This window comes from Lutjanus erythropterus, chromosome 3 (genome assembly GCF_056507025.1).
Source record: "Lutjanus erythropterus isolate fLutEry1 chromosome 3, fLutEry1.hap2, whole genome shotgun sequence".
Lineage (NCBI taxonomy): Eukaryota > Metazoa > Chordata > Actinopteri > Lutjaniformes > Lutjanidae > Lutjanus > Lutjanus erythropterus.
In genome coordinates this window covers 48,172,336-48,190,920 of record NC_139319.1, presented here as the reverse complement: position 1 = coordinate 48,190,920, position 18,585 = coordinate 48,172,336, and the positions used below count along the sequence as shown (strand labels likewise).

At 41.0% G+C, this 18,585-nt stretch overlaps 1 protein-coding gene across 4 annotated transcripts in view; it reads right to left on the bottom strand.

The window, feature by feature from the left end:
• crebbpa (CREB binding lysine acetyltransferase a) overlaps positions 1-18,585 on the bottom strand; it is a 98,157-nt gene that overhangs the window by 38,396 nt on the left and 41,176 nt on the right. For 3 of the 4 annotated variants that reach the window (XM_084711357.1, XM_084711365.1, XM_084711376.1), the window contains exons 2-4: positions 16,747-17,474; positions 8,971-9,150; positions 5,148-5,403 (exon numbers count right to left, since the gene is read on the bottom strand). In XM_084711357.1, coding sequence (XP_084567483.1) covers positions 5,148-5,403; positions 8,971-9,150; positions 16,747-17,474 — 1,164 coding nt within the window. Of the gene's footprint in view, positions 1-3,550; positions 3,592-5,147; positions 5,404-8,970; positions 9,151-16,746; positions 17,475-18,585 lie in introns of those variants that run through there. The other variant, XM_084711383.1, reaches the window with a different exon arrangement.

Sequence of the window (18,585 nt, the reverse complement as noted above, 5' to 3'; positions counted from 1 at the left end):
AAAAGAAAATATTTAGATACTAACGGAAGGGAATATGCTGAATTTACCTTCTTCTTCTTAAAATGTTTTTTTTTAGGGTTAAGGCTATGAGGCTAGACTTGAGCCATTAGCCTCAAGCAGAGATGAAGAAGGGGTTACAGAGGTCTGGTAACTAATTTTTTCATTTTCAGACTTGCTGTTCCAACTGATGCTGACTCAAGTGACATCACTTGAGGCAAGTTATCAGACTTTATAAACATATGCATAAGTAGGGGTGTCGAAATTAATCGTTTTTAAGATGCACTGCGATGCGGACGTGGATTCTGCATCAATGCAGACCATAATCGATTATAGCATAGAGAGGTTCCGTTTTGATTTTCTGGCCGCAGCTGGACAATTAAGTTCTGAAATTCAAAATAACTTCCTGGTAGTAACCAATGCCATAGCAAGCACAATATGGCGGAGAGAGGTGAAACTCAAGAGCAAGTGCTAAAAAAACACACCTATTATTTTAAAAGCAGACCTCTGGGCATATTTCAGATTTTACAAATTTGCTGGGAAGAACGAATTGGACAAGATACAAGCTGTGTGTAAATCTGTCACACAAAAATCAAAAACCTTGATAAGACCATGGACACACACACACACATATATATAAGTATATACATATACACACACATATATATATATATACATATACATATATATCTGTATAAGTCTGTGTAATATGACGTGTGGGACTAACCCTAACCCTAACCAACTTTGATAATATTTTAATGAATATACTTTAAACTGTCAGGTTGATACATTTAGACACTAATTTCTCAAGAACTCACAAAAAGGATGATGCTGATGGGCAGTGAGCTGTTACTGTGAATTACAGCTGGATTCCACCAGTATGGTGGCCGACAAGTGCAAACGCGCTGCATATACAGACAGGTGCTGCAAATACAGAAATGCGCTGCATATAAGAAAACAGATGCAAAAGGAAAACGCTGCAAATACAGAAACGCGCTGCATAAACAGAAACGTGCTGCAAATACAGAAACGCGCTGCATATAGGAAAACAGATGCAAAACGAAATCGCTGCAAATACAGAAACGCGCTGCATAAACAGAAACGTGCTGCAAATACAGAAACGCGCTGCATATAGGAAAACAGATGCAAAACGAAAACACTGCAAATACAGAAACGCGCTGCAAATGAGAAAACAAATGCAAAAAGAAAACGCCGCATATACAGAAACGCGCTGCAAATGAGAAAACAAATGCAAAACGAAAACGCCGCATATACAGTCACACAACGGAAGTGCTCCAGGCCTCTAGGGGCAGTGCTGAGCTTTCCCCCGAGAGACAGACAACAGACGAATCAACCTGCGGAGGAGAGGAATAGGCCTACGTGAAAATATTATGGCACATATTACTAGATAAAATCCTTACTGTCTGTTATGTATTATGCACTCCCTGTACTTTACTGTTGTTTTATGTATGAGTGTTGTCATGTTGCTTATATAATGTCATGTTTCCTTGTATGTCTTCAACATGACAATAAAGTTTGTTTAAAAAAATAAATAAATAAAATAAAATAAATCCCGAAAGGGGAAACGTAATTATGAAGAATAAACATGCCGTAACTGTTTTTTAAACAAAAAAAAAAAAAAAAAGGAATAGGCCTATGTGAGAAGTAGAAAGTTATTGGTGAGAGGAAAATTGGAGGCGGGAGAGGCTACATGAAAAAGTATGTATTCTTTTTTCTTTTTCTTTCTTTCTTTCTTTTTTCCACATGTGGCCCTCATCTTTTACTGTATTATGAAAGTGCAGCTGATTTACATTTTTACATTTTTGTTTGTTTGTCGGATTTACATTTTCTGATTTTTTGCCTCTCCCGCCTCCAATTTTCCTCTCACCAATAACTTTCTACTTCTCACGTAGGCCTATTCCTCTCCTCCGCAGGTTGATTCGTCCGTTGTCTGTCTCTCGGGGGAAAGCTCAGCACTGCCCCTAGAGGCCTGGAGCACTTCCGTTGTGTGACTGTATATGCGGCGTTTTCGTTTTGCATTTGTTTCCTCATTTGCAGCGCGTTTCTGTATATGCGGTGTTTTCTTTTTGCATTTGTTTTCTCATTTGCAGCGCGTTTCTGTATTTGCAGCGTTTTCGTTTTGCATCTGTTTTCCTATATGCAGCGCGTTTCTGTATTTGCAGCACATTTCTGTTTATGCAGCGCGTTTCTGTATTTGCAGCACGTTTCTGTTAATGCAGCGCGTTTCTGTATTTGCAGCGATTTCGTTTTGCATCTGTTTTCCTATATGCAGCGCGTTTCTGTATTTGCAGCATGTTTCTGTTTATGCAGCGCGTTTCTGTATTTGCAGCGTTTTCCTTTTGCATCTGTTTTCTTATATGCAGCGCGTTTCTGTATTTGCAGCACCTGTCTGTATATGCAGCGCGTTTGCACTTGTCGGCCACCGTACACCAGGCATGGTTGCGTCACATTACAGCTGCATACAAAACACTCAAAATGTCAATTTGCTTTAAGTTCAAAACTAAGAAAGAAAAACATGACTAGGGTCCATCCCTTTTTTAAAAAACAAAATGTATAGGAATTGATTCTAATGGAGAGCTAGTCAGAGCCAATACAAGAAACTAGAAAAAGGAGTGTGTCTGCCCAAAATTCAAAGATCTCAGTTTCAGTGCACTGCACTAATTTCCACTCTTGGAAGGTGGTTGGTTTGGACCAGAGGCAAAAGGAACCTAAACCGTATTTCCTGCTCCGTGGCCGAACAAATTGAGGCACTTCATTTCATCTGTGGCCAGGCTAATGTGCTAGCAACTAATCTCACAAGAAATCACAAGCAGACTAAAATCAGCCTTGCTTGCTGACTGCCACTTGTAAGTACTGCCCCGTATACATTTACAACAGGGCTTAAAGCACCCACGGCTATGCACAAATAAACACAAACTTTATTATCTTTGTAACCAGTACTACTGGCAAAGACTCAAACAAAGCAGGGCTATGATGTCAGTGGTTTTTTTGTAGATTCTGTATGCAGTGATGAACAAAGAAAAAAGCCTTATATTGAGGTCTGAAGCCAATCCAAACATTAGTCATACCACAGACTTCAGAGGCCCTCAGGTGAAAATGAACTAAGCCAACAGACATCAGATAAAACTAAAATCTTAGAGATGATAACTGCGTGTTGGAGAACTAAATCTCTCTCAACAGTTATTTCAGTGGCACCGAGCAGCAGCGATCCTGAGTGAGAGGAAATGAGCTGGCATGCAGGGAGTGGAGACACAGACCCCTTCACACTTAACACACCTTGGCCTCTGAGTATGTTTGGCTTGAAATTTAACTTAAGCATTCAAGTCCAAGGGCAGAGCACAGACGCAGAGCCAAATTTATATGAGGGGGGCTTGAGAGGATTTTTTCATTGCAGCAATGTTGGTGCCGACACAGGAGGTTCCAGAGCAGATGGCAGTGGACAATATCGCTAGGGATGTCACAAGAATCAATGCTTTGTTACCAAATTGATGACATGAGGTTTGACCTACAAGGAGTCAAGGGAAATACTTGCCTGCTCATGGCTGGACTGCTGACCTCCCCCATGGAGACAAGGAGTGGATGTAAAAAAAAAAAAAAAAAAAAAAAAAAAAAAGAGCTGGCTACACAAATAACGGGGTCAAACTGAGTATCACAAAAATAAACTTTGTATGCAGTCCCTCGTTGTATTTTTATTACTTCAAGTTGGAAAAGTGGCCAGAAAAAACACACCTGAAATAAACAACGCTTAAAAAAGAAGTCAGGACATAAAAATAATTTAATTGATTTAAGCAGATCATTGGTGGGAGCAGGAGAGTTTCTCTTTTTCTGTCATCTCACTAAAATGATCTCCAAAGAAATGTCATCCTTAAAAAGTGTTAATGCACAAACGTGAGAATACAAATCTTGGTCACATTATGACGCAAAATGCATTATTATGTAGTGTTATCAAACAAATCTTCCCCATCTACTGGTAATAATGTCTATGTTGATTTAAGATTAAAAAAATAATAATTCTGTTACATTGTTATCAGTTTATAAAATTTTAATCCAACTGCCCAATCTAAACACAGAATATATTTCAAATTTCCCCATCTACCTTTGATGCCATTTTCAAGTACCATCTTCCCTAAAGATATGAGTTTTTCATTACCTGCTATTTTATGTAACATTATTTTCACAAATTGTTTTTAAATGTGGTCGGTGTAAACCCATCCAGACTAAGAGATCTATGAACATTTTGCCTTGATTCCATCAAGCACGGCTCTATGATGCTGCATCTGCAGCACATTTTCTTTTGTGTCCTCCACTTGGCTTCATGCCCCACCAAGAGGCAGAGGGGTAGCATTTTTGTCTGCCCAATTTAATTAACGGTTTGGTCCTTCTTCCTTAATTTATGTCCTTCTGCCATGGGTAGGTAAGCTAGTCAAACAGTTTCTTTTTTGTTTGTTTTTATGCTCTGATGGCTGCACAAGGTGTTTTATTTTGAAAACTGACTGAATACTCTATGTCGTCCCACTGTCTGACTTCCTGTCTGGCTCAGTCTGCTCTGTGCAGCATGTTGCAGCTTCCACAAAAAGGTGCATTTGAGAAATAAGGTGAAGAGCTGCCACTGGGACACTTCTGATAGAAGTGCAAGCATCAAGAAGCACCACAATCAGCTCCAGGGGCCGTGCTGCAGCTGGAGGCGACTGTTCTACAACACTGCAAACCACCACATTCTTCATCAGAGCTATATACTTCTGGGGAATCATATGTAGTCAGGAAAGCAAAATATTGCCATATCTGATATCACAGGGAAAGGATTTTTTTTCTGCATCTTCTGCCCCAAGCATGAAGCAGCAACATTTTAATCAGTAGCTTGTGTACTCTGTGTTCATTTTCACAAATCCAGGAGAGATGGTTGAGTGATTTATGCTACATTCCAAAATGTCTTCATGAATCTTCAACAACTAGTTTGTAACAATACTGGGGATTTTACACAAGAAAATCAAATAGTTTAGTAAATTAACGATGTTGATGGTGTCCAAACCCTTTAATAATGTAGCAAAGTCTCAATCAATCACTGTTAAACACCAGGAAATTATCAATTTGACTTAATTATCCAATTTTTTTCATATGTTTTAACTCACCCTGGCAGGATTTGCCGGCCTGACAGTGGGTCATGTGGTTGAGGACGTTCTTCATGGTGCGGCAGTGAGGCAGGGCGCAGGCCCTCACCTCCCCATTGGCCTGCTCCCGTCGCTGGCACTTGTGTGCGTGAAGCAGCAGGACCAGCTGCTGCTGGATCAGCTTGCGCTTCTCTGGGTCAGCTGTGGGGCCTGCCGAAGGGACTGCCACGCCTCCGCCACTGGCAAGTGGGAGCATCGCCGCCTGCTGCTGAGGCTGCTGCATGGTTGACAAAGAAAAAGGCAAATAAATGTCAAAGGTAAAAAAGGGTTAAAATAATGTGTTCAATCTCTTTTTGCACAGTGGTAGAGATACAAATTCTAAGTCACTTAAGGTGAGATGATTCTCTATATGTAGAGGTGGCGCTAAAACAATTAGTCCATTAGCAGCATAAAATATATGCTAATAATAGATCAAACATTTGCTGTTACAGCCTCTGGAACTTAAGGATTTCACTTTTTTTGTTAATCAGAAACAAATATTAAGAAAGTCATTCAGTACAAAATAGGTTTGACCTTTATGGAAAAGTACAAAACAAAGCAAAGCAAACACTTTCCCCAACCCCCCAAAAAATGCCATTACTAACGTGTTTAACATCAGGAGCCGCACTAACTATCATTTTATCTGAAGTGAGACATGAGCTATGCCTGTATTAATTCTAGCCACCTTTTCTTTATAAGATGTGGCTCATCAGTCTTTGTATTTGTTCAGTGGCCTTTAAGGCTGCTCCTGCCACTGTCAAAGTGAATTCACATTTAGTCATCCCTTTTTATCAGAAATAATAGTTATTTGTTTCTTAAATGTATTGTTACCTTTTTTTTTTTAAATAATTGAGGGCAAATAAAGAAAAGTCTTTGGGGAAACATCAGAAATGCTCCTTTTCATCTTAGGCCACTGAAGGGGCGTGTCTGCTTGATTGACAATAGCTGGCAGGCTGCCAATGAATAGTACAGGAAACAAGAGACAAAGTTATCTTGTGCTGTAGCCTTGAAATCACGGGCAGGCAGCATGGTGTAGTAACTGTTCATTTGAACAAGCTCAGGTGCAGGACATGATGTGTGTTCAAGTTAGATTAGAAATTTGTTGTTCAGAGCTCAGAAGCCCTTTCAGACACTATGCAATTTAAGCTACACTCGCTGCTGACTTCAATGCATGCTAGCATGCCAAACAGCAAACTGCTTTGCTTGGTGCAGCAGCAAACCACCGCAGTGCATCGGTAGTAGGGATGAGTATCATTGGGATTTTATCGATGCCAGTACTTATCGATATGCTTATCGCTACAACTTTCCATAATTTGATGAAAAAATAAAGACATGTTATACAAATATGTGAGGAAAAGCTAAGCTGGTGTAACTGGTAATTGTGGCTAAGGCCTTTGGTCTTCTCCTAAGCAAAGGAACAGAAACTTGTGTATGCAGAGTCATGCAGAGCACAGACTAAATGGGGAGTCTGCAAAATCAGAGAAATAAAATGTTATTTTCTGACAGTTTCAGAGGTATGTTCTAAGCACAACCACACTCCCCACAGGCCTGTGACTGATTCTGTCTGCATGTGGTCTTTGGAGTGAATTAACATAACATATACTGATAGCAGTACTGTTTGTCCAGGAGCTTATCAATATTAGGGATGTCCCGATACAACTTTTTCACTTCCGATACGATACCGATATTGTAGCTTTGAGTACTGGCCAATACCGATATCGATCCGATGTCAGCACGAATCATGCATATTTTTATTACTTATTTTGTAGTGTGGAATGTTAGAAAAGGCTTGATCAAATGATGTTACTCAAACAGAGAACAATAGTCAGCAACCAGAGTCACCTATGGATAGAAGTGCTGGAGTGGAAAATGGACTGCTTATCGGAGCACTTATATCTGAGATTTTAGATGCAGTCCGATAAAATCCGATATTCGTTTTTTGGCTGATATCAGACTGATATCCGATATCAGTATCGGATCTGGACACCCCTAATCAATATTTCAGTACAGACGAATCAGAAACCGATTTACCAATTTAGTACTGCTCCTCAGTACCAGTGTTGGGGTAGTTACTCAAAAAAACTAATTAGTTACTAGTTACTTGTTACTTCTGTAAATTGTAATGAGATTACTTTACTAGTTACTGCATTTGAAAAGTAACTTCACTACTCATTACTTTACTTTCCCGTTTCTTAATTTACTATGTAGATACATGGACAAACATCATAGCCGTATCATATAAGTTTGGTATTGCCATGCTGTGCTGACAAATGCTTAGACAGGTTGCTCATTGACTTGGCACTAGTTGAAAGACACCTGTCGCCTGCGCATAGAGCACATTTCATACGAATATTTTTGTCCTTTCAAGCAATAAACTGAAAGTAATAAGAATATTGCAACTGACTGAAACCCCCCGTCTCCGTCGCCATCTCCATTTCCCTCTCTCCTTCCTTCACACGAGCAGCTACGTCACTCAATTCGATCTCTATGGCAATGTGCCCAGGCAAGCACACACACAGGCAGCAGGCATGCACACACCACTTAACAGATCAGAACTTTACACACAGGCAAACACGGCTTGGGAAACGCAGGAAAGCGCCTTCCTATAGCTTAGTAAAGTAGTTTCGTTACCGATATTTTAAGTGTAATGCGTTACTTTACTTCGTTACCCAAAAAAGTAATATTGTTACTGTAATCCGTTACTTTGTAACTCGTTACCCCCAACACTGCTCGGTACCCATTTCTAGTTGCAAGCCATTGAAAATCATGGGTTTCAGGGCCCAGCGGTGCCATTGTCACATTGTTTGAAAGGCATTTAAAGCAACTGTCTGGCTCAGTGTAACCATCTGCTCTGCCTACAAAAAGACACTGACATCACTGCTTAATGCAAGATTTGCTTGTCTGTATTGAAGTAAGGTCTCCATCTACATGGACATTAATCTAACACTGCTCTTTTGAATGAACACAAAACTAGGGGGTACCATCACAAAACCAAAAAATATAACATTTAAATTTCTCCCCCATGGTTTCTGTCTTTTTTTTGCAAATGAGAATATAGGTCATACAAGTCATTTGCTGAGCAGATGCATTATCTTCCGTAGCTGGCAGTTTAATTTCAATAGGATTTAAAAGGGTTTTTTGAAGTTCTTGGCAATTGTCTGTCCATAAGCAATTATCACAAATCGGTTATCATCAATCAAAGCTACCAAAACAACCAAATAAAAAACAAAAAAACAGTCACCTTAAATTCCTCCAGTGATTTGTCGTCATCAGCCTGTGCCAGCTAAATGTCTGAAAATCACAAGAACTCATGCTGCTCTGTTTTGAAATGAAGTGCTGCACAGTCAAGCTAGTGTGCTGTGCTTGTGTAAAACATAGCAGCAGTGGATGAGTGGCTGCAGACAGAGCAGATTTAAATATTTCCTTAGCTTTCTTTTATCCTTGAGTTGGTTCACTGTCTGCACAGCAGTCTTTGCTGACTTCACTGTGTGTGTGTGTGTGTGTGTGTGTGTGTCTGTGTGTCTGTCTGTGTGTGTGTGTGTGTGTGTGTGTGTGTGTGTGTGTGTGTGTGTGTGTGTGTGTGTGTGTGTGTGTGTGTGTGTGCAGGAGCTGGCTCAACACAGAGCAGGGGATAAATAAAAAACAGATAACTTTGAAATATGATAGTCAAAAAGTACAATATATTAGTCATAGCTCCATGAGTGACACTGCCTTATTGAGTGACATTCGTGTGTGAATGTGTGTCTAATAACATTCCTGTTATTATCTGTATGGTAATGTCAGAATATGTGTAACAAGCACTAACCATGTTTGGCACGCTAGTGACAGCGGCCCCTTTGAGCTCACTGGGGAAGGGTGGCAGGCTGTTGGCAAGAGCGGCCTTGTTCTGGAGCTGCTGCTGAGGGTTGAGCTGCTGGCCGGGCCCTGTGGCACCCTGACCGTACGGCTGGGCACCAAATGGACCCCCAGTGCTGCCCAGGCCCATCTGGAAAGACAGACAGATGACAGAAAAGTTAATACAATAAATTCAGCAGCCGTAGTTTCACAGAATGACAGTACAGTTGGCTTTAAAGCCCTGTAAGGCCTGATTAAGAGCTTGGTTGAAGAGTTCAGTTCAAAATATTAATGGGATATGTTTGTAACTGTCCTACCAATTTGCATCCTACTACTACACCCAACTAGCAGCTAACATCTGTCTGAACATGATGTGGCACCATTAGGCATATTGATTCTAAACAGCACTGTCAGGGTTCCTACACCTTTTCCTAAGAGCACTTTTTAAAGATTTTCAAGGTGCATTTTTAAGCTTTTCAGGCAATTTATAGAAGGGGTGGTGAAAAACGATTTTTATGTTACGGACAAGTATGAACAGAATATAAAATTTTCAAAAATCGATTATTTTTTTGCATTAATTTATTTTGCAAAAATGTTATCCTGTGGTCAACAGAAGTTGAATGTCACGCGAGTGTGCCCAGTTCCAATTCGCAAGTGCATGCAGCGGCAAGAGCGAGTGAGCTGTACAAGCAGGTGTGTAAAATGGACGAGGAACAACCAGCAATGAGCAACCAACTAGGGCTGCAACGGATCGCAGTTGATCCGTGTCCCGTACGGATCACCCTCTACGGTTTGGCACGCATGTGATCCGCGGACCACATGTGATCATCATAGTTTTACTGTCACTGTTAGTTTTGTATAAGTTATAATACCTGAAATCTCAATGCAAACAGATGCTGCTGTGTGCAGCGCATCTCTGTGAAGAGCGACTGATTCAAATGTCACATCGCCTTGAGTGAAATCCAGACCATAACTTTTTTCACTGATATAACTATGCTATCACCAAAGAAACGAATCATAAAACTGTGATGTTTATTGAAACTTTGGTGATATCAGCTGTCTTAACTTCTACACAGCTCCTCTGCTCACCGGTGCAGCTCTGTCTCGCCCCGTCTGTGACACAGTGTGTCTGCTGATTGATCATGACTTCTAACCAATCAGATGTGATGCTGTAGGTGGGACATTGAGCCAGACTATAGAGCGTAGTTGTGTATTATACTGTACAGTGTATAATGATCTAATATATGTATAGTATATACATAGTACAGCACTGTATAAGTTTGAAGTTTTTAATATTATTACCATTATCATTACTATTATCATTATTATTACATTACATAACTATGGTGATAATTACAGACAGACAAAGATCAAAGACAAGTGCATTTTTAAAATAATTTAACGCTCATCCCACCACTTTTTTCTTTTTTGCACTACACAGGAAGCGCTTTGAGTTGTTACTCAATAAAAGAGTTAAGTAATTCAGCAACTGACTGTTTTTTTTTATGGTGCACTAACTTTCTGGTGTATTTTGGGTTACTGTTGTCAAATGGAAAATCAATAATCGGTTGGTAATCGAATTGGGACCTCAATAATCGGATCGGGAAATCAGACAGATTAACCACCCCTAATTTATAGTTGTGGTAAGTTACAGATTTATATAAATATACTCAAAAAGATCAATTCACATCCTCATCACGTTAAATCAGATTTTATTGGGCTATAAACAACCAAAATTACGTTTCATGATAGACAGAAGGGTTACAAATGAATGGAAAACACAACAAAGTTCCTTGTTTCAAAATGTGTCATCTGTTTGTAAGTGGACTTTGAGTTGTCTGATCAATCAGGTATCAATTATTACATTAATTGCCAAGTACTCTGATTGTTGATTAGTAATTTTGAGTCATCTTTTAAAGGTAAAATGCCCAAAATTTATGAATTCAGTTCCTCAAATATGAATATTTTCTGTTTTCTTTAGTCCTTTGTGACAGTAAACTCAATATCTTCGGGTTGTGGACAAAACAAGACATTTGAGGATGTTACCTTGGGCTTTGGGAAAACGCCCCCTTTTTTTAAAAAAAAACATTTTAAGGATCAAACAACTAGAGTTGCACCAATTTCAATTTTCTTGGCTGACTGAGATTTCCGATTTTTTGAAGGGTCTGACCTGCCGATTTTGGCCAATTCCGATTTTCAGTCTAAGAACTGTAATTGACAGCATTCACAAACATTTTAGCAACTTTTTTTTTCAAAAATTAAATTGGATGTTCATAATAAGACACTGACTATAAAATATTCATTAAATACTATTTAAAATTTCTCCAAAGTCCTCCAGGTTACAGCCAGGCCTTATTATAGTTTTATATTAAGATTATGAATCAGCTGAATGTGATCTCGTGGGATTTTGTGAGACGCGATTTCATGTGATCTGTGAAAGCAGATGTAAACAAACTGGAGACAGACACAGTGCAACAGTTTGCTGCAGTAAAACTTTGCTGTGAGAAAAACAGATGCCGAAGTTAAAAAAGTCTGGATGAGAAAATGTTTGAGGAGTCACATCAACACAGGTTGTTTATTCTTCAGCCAGAACAGGAGGTGAAATTTTAACTGTCCCTCTATGAACAGCAGCCTGCTGCTGGCTAACATTAGCCTGAAGAACTAGAGAGTTTACAGCTGTTCTGCAACACTGTCAGCTGCTCTGTCTCGTTGTAGACCATCTTGTGTTCTCTTTATCCTGTTCTTGAAATCTGTCGCTGACACCATCTTCATGCTAGCATGTGTGTAGCTAATTATCAGCGCTGTGGTGGGTGTGATATCCAGGTCAGTTTGTCTGCTGCGTACATGATGTGACCATCGTGCAGAACTCGTGTGTGACAATGACAGGCACAGAATTGGATATGTGACACTGACCGGCCAATCACCAGTCAGGGCCGGTCATGCCGAAGACCGGCCGGTTCTGGTCTCTGGCTGGTCGATCAGTGCATCCCTACAAACAACTAATCAATTAACCAGGAAAATGACCAACAAATAAATCTATCATGAAAAATTTAATTATGCACAACCCAAGCACTTTTCAAACCTTAAAACATTGCATTAAAAGTCAAGCATTTTCAAGGATTTCCAGTACCCGTAAGAACCCTACACTGCTCATCAACAGTTAGAAGTGTACATGTTATGATGGATTATGATTCACTTGGTGTTAATTATTCAACTATATTTGTCAAAACAGCACCGACATGCCAACAAAGGTTCTGTCTTCTTTTCAATGCCAATTTGTCATTACACGACCCCCTCTGCCAATGCAGGCCTTATGATAGCTGTGCCAGGATGACTGCGCCTGGTTCAGTCTAAGCCAGCCCATGTTCTGGCAACATGACAGCTCAGCATGACACCGGCTATTGGCAGGAAGGACTTTTCCAGCCCTTCACCATTTGAAACATTTCTGAACTGGACTCCTCCTCCAAACAACCCCCCTCTCTCTTCTCAAGTTAATTAATTGTAGAGATGGCAACCAGTAGAACCACTAGAGACAACACAGTTAAAAACACTGCAGTGGGTGGGCTGGGGAAACGCCAGGTAAATGCTGTTCTATCTTGGCAAAGTGTTTCTTCTTATTTGCCATCTTGACAGGTAATAACCATAACAGTGTAGAAGGTACTTGCTGAAAACAGTATTCATTGACCAAGTTTTCATTTATCACCTCAATTTAGTACCTCAAACTCCATTCAAAAATTTTGCCGTGTCATTCGGCCCAGACAAAAATAAGTAAAAGGATGATTGCAACACAAACCTTTTCTCTTGTAACAGCCCTATTTATTTCATCTATATCTATGGTTTCTCAGTTGAATTTACATAAAATTTTGCGTCACAATATAAGTTTCACATACAGTGATAGAAGAGTTGACCCACATCAGCCACCTCCAACATGAACCATGACTGCATACATCAAGATGTGAAGCACCAGCGTGAATAAAATCTGTGTTAGTGCCATGCTTTACACACTGATCAACTTGCGGCAGCTCCCTCATCCACAGAGCTGCTGGTAGACCAGAGCAGACTCCACCATGCCAGGCCAGGCTGTATCCCCTCAGGCTGTTGACACCGCTCCAACAGACCAGATAAAAAAGACCCAGCTGAGACGACCAGACACTGGCAGTCTTTCAACACAGCTGAGCGGGCGGACACACATAGTTGCGCACACACAAACACACACCCCCTCCGCTTCACTCTTCCCATTCAGTCCCCTCCTCTGTGACACGCTCCACACATCGGCAGGCAGGACAGTTGCCAATGATCATCTCACCACTCTGCTGCCAGGACAGACTATTCAGCTGAGTTACCCTTCCTCCCTCTTCCTCATTGCACTTGCCCTCTGTCATTGTAACTTATTAAGTGGTTTACAATACCCATCTTTCCCTGCATGACTGACAGGGCAAGCAACCATCCAATAAGCCAGAGAAAGCGAGGGGAGTGTTCATGCGTACACAATAACAAAGGAGCATGGGGCGGGAAGGAGTGACAGCAGTCTCTAACCAACACAAATGCCCAGAATGTGCTTTACACCCAGCGATTAAAGCACAATAGTGGAAGCCCCACACAAAGACTGATTCTAGTGGGGTTTTTTTCTCTAGAGGTGTTGGTGACATGATAATCACTGGAGCCTGGCTAGGCTTACAACACACATACACACGCGCCTTTTCCTGCAAATGCTGACAGTTCCCTCACAGATAGTTCTACATCAGCTTTTAATCTTGTGTGATCATGTGGTGAAAGCATGTGTATGTGTATGGAATCTCAACACACACATACACCATCTCTCCAAGTCTCTTTCAGTAGCAGTGTGTTGTGATTATGTGCCGCTTCAGCGTATTGGTTCTGACACACAGCCAGTAAAATAGATGGCTTCCTACTGATTTGCTGTGAAACCACTCTTGGTCGCAAGCTTACATATAAGCAGACAATGAACTCACACACAAACACTTAAGAGTCCCAAGACTGATCTTAACAATGACTGAGCAGTTGACAGCAGTATCAATATTTGCTCCTTGCCAAAAATGAGAGTAGAGCTGCCAAGTGTGGAGTGTACATTTCATTTCTGAACAATCAGAGCACTGAAAATGAGCTGAAGGGGAGAAAAGACTGTGCAGATGAACCAACAGAGTGCCCAGAAGAGTGTATATTTACAGATGCATACAGCACACATAAAAAAAGGAGCAATGTGGAGCGTGGGAGGTTTCAATGAAGTTCATCAATTATCTCAAAGGCTTTAGTGAGTGTACTAAGCCATTTCAGATAATGCGTAAGTGCTGTTATGGTCAGCAATGGAATCCCTCCACCATCATTAAGCAGCCAATTAAGAGGTACATAAAGCTGAGTACTAGAAATTATAACATACTCACAAATACGTTTCAAAAATGAGCCACTGTATGCAGACCATGGCCTCACATTTAATACGAGGGTAAGTGATGTTGCTCGCTTGATTGATTGTTGATGAATCTGCATGAGCCTGGATTCGTTAGTTTGCCATATAACTGAAGCTGTTTGTCAGAGGCAGGACAATTACAGTTGGCCAGTCATCCATCGCTGATGGCTGACAGTCACTGACCACTGAGGCCGCTACCACTGTTACATCGCAATTTTACAGACAAGGCAGCAGTTGTTGCTCAAGTTCTGTTTTTAACATGTCTAGAGCTGCTACAATTAATAAATGATCAAATTCATTGCAAACTATTCTGATAATTGATTAATTGTTGTGAATTTTTTTTTTAGGAAAAAAAGTCAAAATTCTCTCATTTCAGTTTCTTAAATGTGATTTTCACTTTCTTTAGTCCTCTCTGACAGTAATCTGAATATTTTTGGGTTGCAATTAAAACAAGAAATTTGAGGAAGTTATTTTAGTCCAAGTGACATTTTTTTTTTACCATTTTCCAAACTATTAACCGAGAAAATAATCAACCGTTTGATCAACTATGAAAAGAATTGTTAGATGCAGCCCTAAACATATCTGAGAGAAAATAAAATGAAGCCGTTGCTGCTGGTCACTGCATTACGTCTCCAAGTACCGTTATTTTCTACAGCAAAGAAGAAACTAAAGGAATATTTGAAGGGTCAGAACTGATCTTTGGACCAAGTTGTCACAAGCCTAGAGTCCCCTCTTGCTGCTGTAGGTAATGTTTACTCCTTGGTCATGTCGGTCAGTGTGAAATAACATTTAAGAACATGTGAAATTATATATTTTAATTTATACAAGTCACACCTGAGTATAAGTCACAGGACCAGCCAAACTATGAAAAAAAGTGCGACTTATAGTCCGGAAAATACGGTAAACTGCAGGCTGAAACTGTTCAAAAGATTTTAAAAGTGTCAGAATCAACTGGAAGTGCTGGTCGCCATCCACAGTATGATACCAGTGATTTTTGTTTAAGTGAGATTACCAGTTGGAAACAGTGTTAACTTTTGTTATTAAAAGGCCCAACCGAAGTTACCATGGCCCACCCAAAATTAAAATCCTGGCGCTGTGCCTGCCATCCATCCATCCATCCATCTTCATTAATCAATTCACTCACCAAGTTGGGTCTTGTACAGCCATGCTGGATCAAAGCCGGACTGATGGTGGTGACCCATCTGCAGCTTTTTACTGCGTGCTTCGGTGGGAGGGCTGGAACAGGTGTGTTTGGGGTCTAGTTGTGGCGACTTTAACAGGGGCAGGAGATTGGTAAGCGCTGTGGTTGGGCCTGAGAGAGATGCTCTCATTTAGGCTAACACTGGCCACTGAGCTACCTGTGCTTCCCGCCTCGCCACATGCGGTTTGTTTATAAAAACGCAGATATTTTTGCTTGGCGGGGCGAACAGTTGGGAAACCTCTGGTCGTCCATTTACAATTTTTCTTTGTTTGTTGTTATTTTTTACCATAACAGTCTGAAACTCTCTCTCCTCCGCTCTCTGAGTGTGGGTGGGGGTGTCTGTACCGGTTCATGGGTGAGAGAGGAGCGAGGGGGGAAACCCGCCCGTCACAAAGGAGAGGAGAAATGCATTGTAATGAATGTAATGAAACGATAGCAACACATCCAACTCTGAAATTGCACAAATTAGAGTTAGCTTTTTTATTTGATAAAAAGAACACGTTATAGGCCCTATTGATTAAAATAAAATTTTAATTTAAATTAAATAATAGAATAAAAAAAAATCTACAACTTGAATTTCTGGGTGGAGGTCCTGTGGGCAGGGCAGGGGCGTCTGTTGGGGGGGCAGGGCACCTTCCCAAATGCACTATAGGGGAAATACTGCGGTGTGACTTTGACACTCTATTACATAAGAGCAGATCATGGTGTTCCATTGTCCACTGCTGTTGTTTTCATTCCAAAATAAGAGCATGCCATCCAGGATTGACATATTTATGCTCCACTTGAGTTTAAAGTTGTTGCACGAGATAGAAAATGCTCATTTTCACTGTCTAACACGTTAGTCTGGATCAGGGGCACAGAGCACCAACACAGAAACACACTTCATCAAGCTTATTAAGTTTATCAGTCAGTAGTCTGCAACTCTGAGGTGATCACATTCATCGGTGGATGACGTTTAAATGATTCCCCCTAAGCCGCCAACCCACGTGCCATGAATGACAAATAAATATTTCTGTGCAAATAATGAAGCAGAATGGGTGACATGTCCCAGGAATGGTTAAATCCATTTTCAAAATGACTTGACTAAAACAGCGGCGATGGAGAATGGATGTATGACTCACCTTGTTCATGTTGCCTGCTTGCTGGGCTGCACTGAGGGTGGCGTGTGCCCCCATCTGCTGCCCTCCCTGGGTGAGTGTCTCTGCCAACGCACTCCCTGTCCCTCCTGGTCCTGGTGCAGCTCCCTGCATTGACGGTCCTTGGTATTGCATTCCTGCCACGCCAGCTCCTCGTCCTCTCCCTGCGTCTGGTCCGAGACCACCATTCATCACCTGTCCGGGTTGGGGCTGCCCTCCCTGGGCCAGAAGCCCAGCATGGCCCTGGTTGTTGTTAATCATGGCCTGGTTGAAGCCTGTTGTGTTCAAGCCCATTGTTGCAGAATTATTGTTGTTGTTCTGTCCCGCTACCCCAGTTGGTGTTCCAGCTTTTTGGGCCTGGGGGGATGGGTGGTTGTTGGGAGAGCCCTGGCCAAGGGGGCTCTTTCCCAACGGTGTGCCCAGCTGAGGCCCCATACCGCCAGGTTGAGGGCTAGCTGAGTTCAGCCCTGTGCCTGTGATACTTGAAGTGCTACCTGCTCGCAGAAGCTCTGAGAGCTGCTTGTGCTTGGCAGCTGCATCCGGGACACCGCCGCCACCGCCAAGGCCCGCAGGGTTGCCACCTGGCCCACCAGCCCCAGGTGCTGCTCCGCCGTTTGATGGCATCCCACCCATCAGGCTCAGATCTCCACCATTAGGGATTAACTCATCTGGAAGGTCATTCTCCAAATCATCCCAGGATAGTGACCCCAGATCTAGGAGGGAGAGAGAAAGAAAAAATAAGACTAATTTGATCAGATTTTGGAAAGTTTAACATTTTCAAGTGTGGTGCATTGGCTTAAACATGTTGCGTATAGTCATTTCAACAATGCATGCAGATAACAAGAAGGCAGTAAGAAATATTTACTTTCTGAAGCTTTTGAGGTTCATCATCATTTCATCCTTTCTTCAGAAGTAGGACAAACCAAGTACTACCCAAAACAAACTTTGAAAATTATTACTGCTAATACAATAATAGCTTTTTTGGTGAAAATATATCTAAGTATTTATACGTATGAAGTAATTAAAATGTTTTGGTCTGATTTAAATGTTTTAATTTCTAAACTTTGCCCTGTGCCAGAAAAAAAAGAAAAACAAAACATACTGATAACGTGTTATGTTGCCAGGCCACAAATAAAAATGACTTGCCTGGTTAAATAAAGATAAATAAACAAAAAAACATGTGTTAAAATGTGCTATTAAAATTTTTTTTTTTTAACTATTTTTTATGAAAATGTTTGCCCTTTAAAGTAAAAAAAAAAAAAAAAGGCATACTGCTCAAGCACTGGTTAACTAACCAAACTAACCATCCAACCATAACTCTGTAGTCCTTCCAAATCAAAGCTAAAGAAGAATGATGATTTCAAATGTGTGTTTTGTTGAACATTAGAACGCTTAGCAACTCTCAGTTCTCAGTGTATTTGGTGTAAAAGGGCCTTTAACATGTTCTTTTTATCAAATAAAAAAAGCTAACTCTAATTTGTGCGATTTAAGAGTCGGATGCGTTGGTATTGTTTCATTACATTCATTACAATGCATTTCTCCTCTCCTCTGTGATGGGCAGGTCTCCCCCCTCGCTCCTCTCTCAAAGCACACACCCATGCACCGGTACAGACACCCCCACCCACACTCAGAGAGCGGAGGAGAGAGAGTTTCAGACTGTTATGGTAAAAAACAACAACAAACAAAGAAAAATTGTAAATGGAGGCTCCCCAGCTGTTCGCCCCGCCAAGCAAAATTATCAGCGTTTTTTAAACGAACTATATGTGGCGAGGTGGAAAGCACAGGTAGCTCAGCGGCCAGTGTTAGCCAAAATGAGAGCATCTC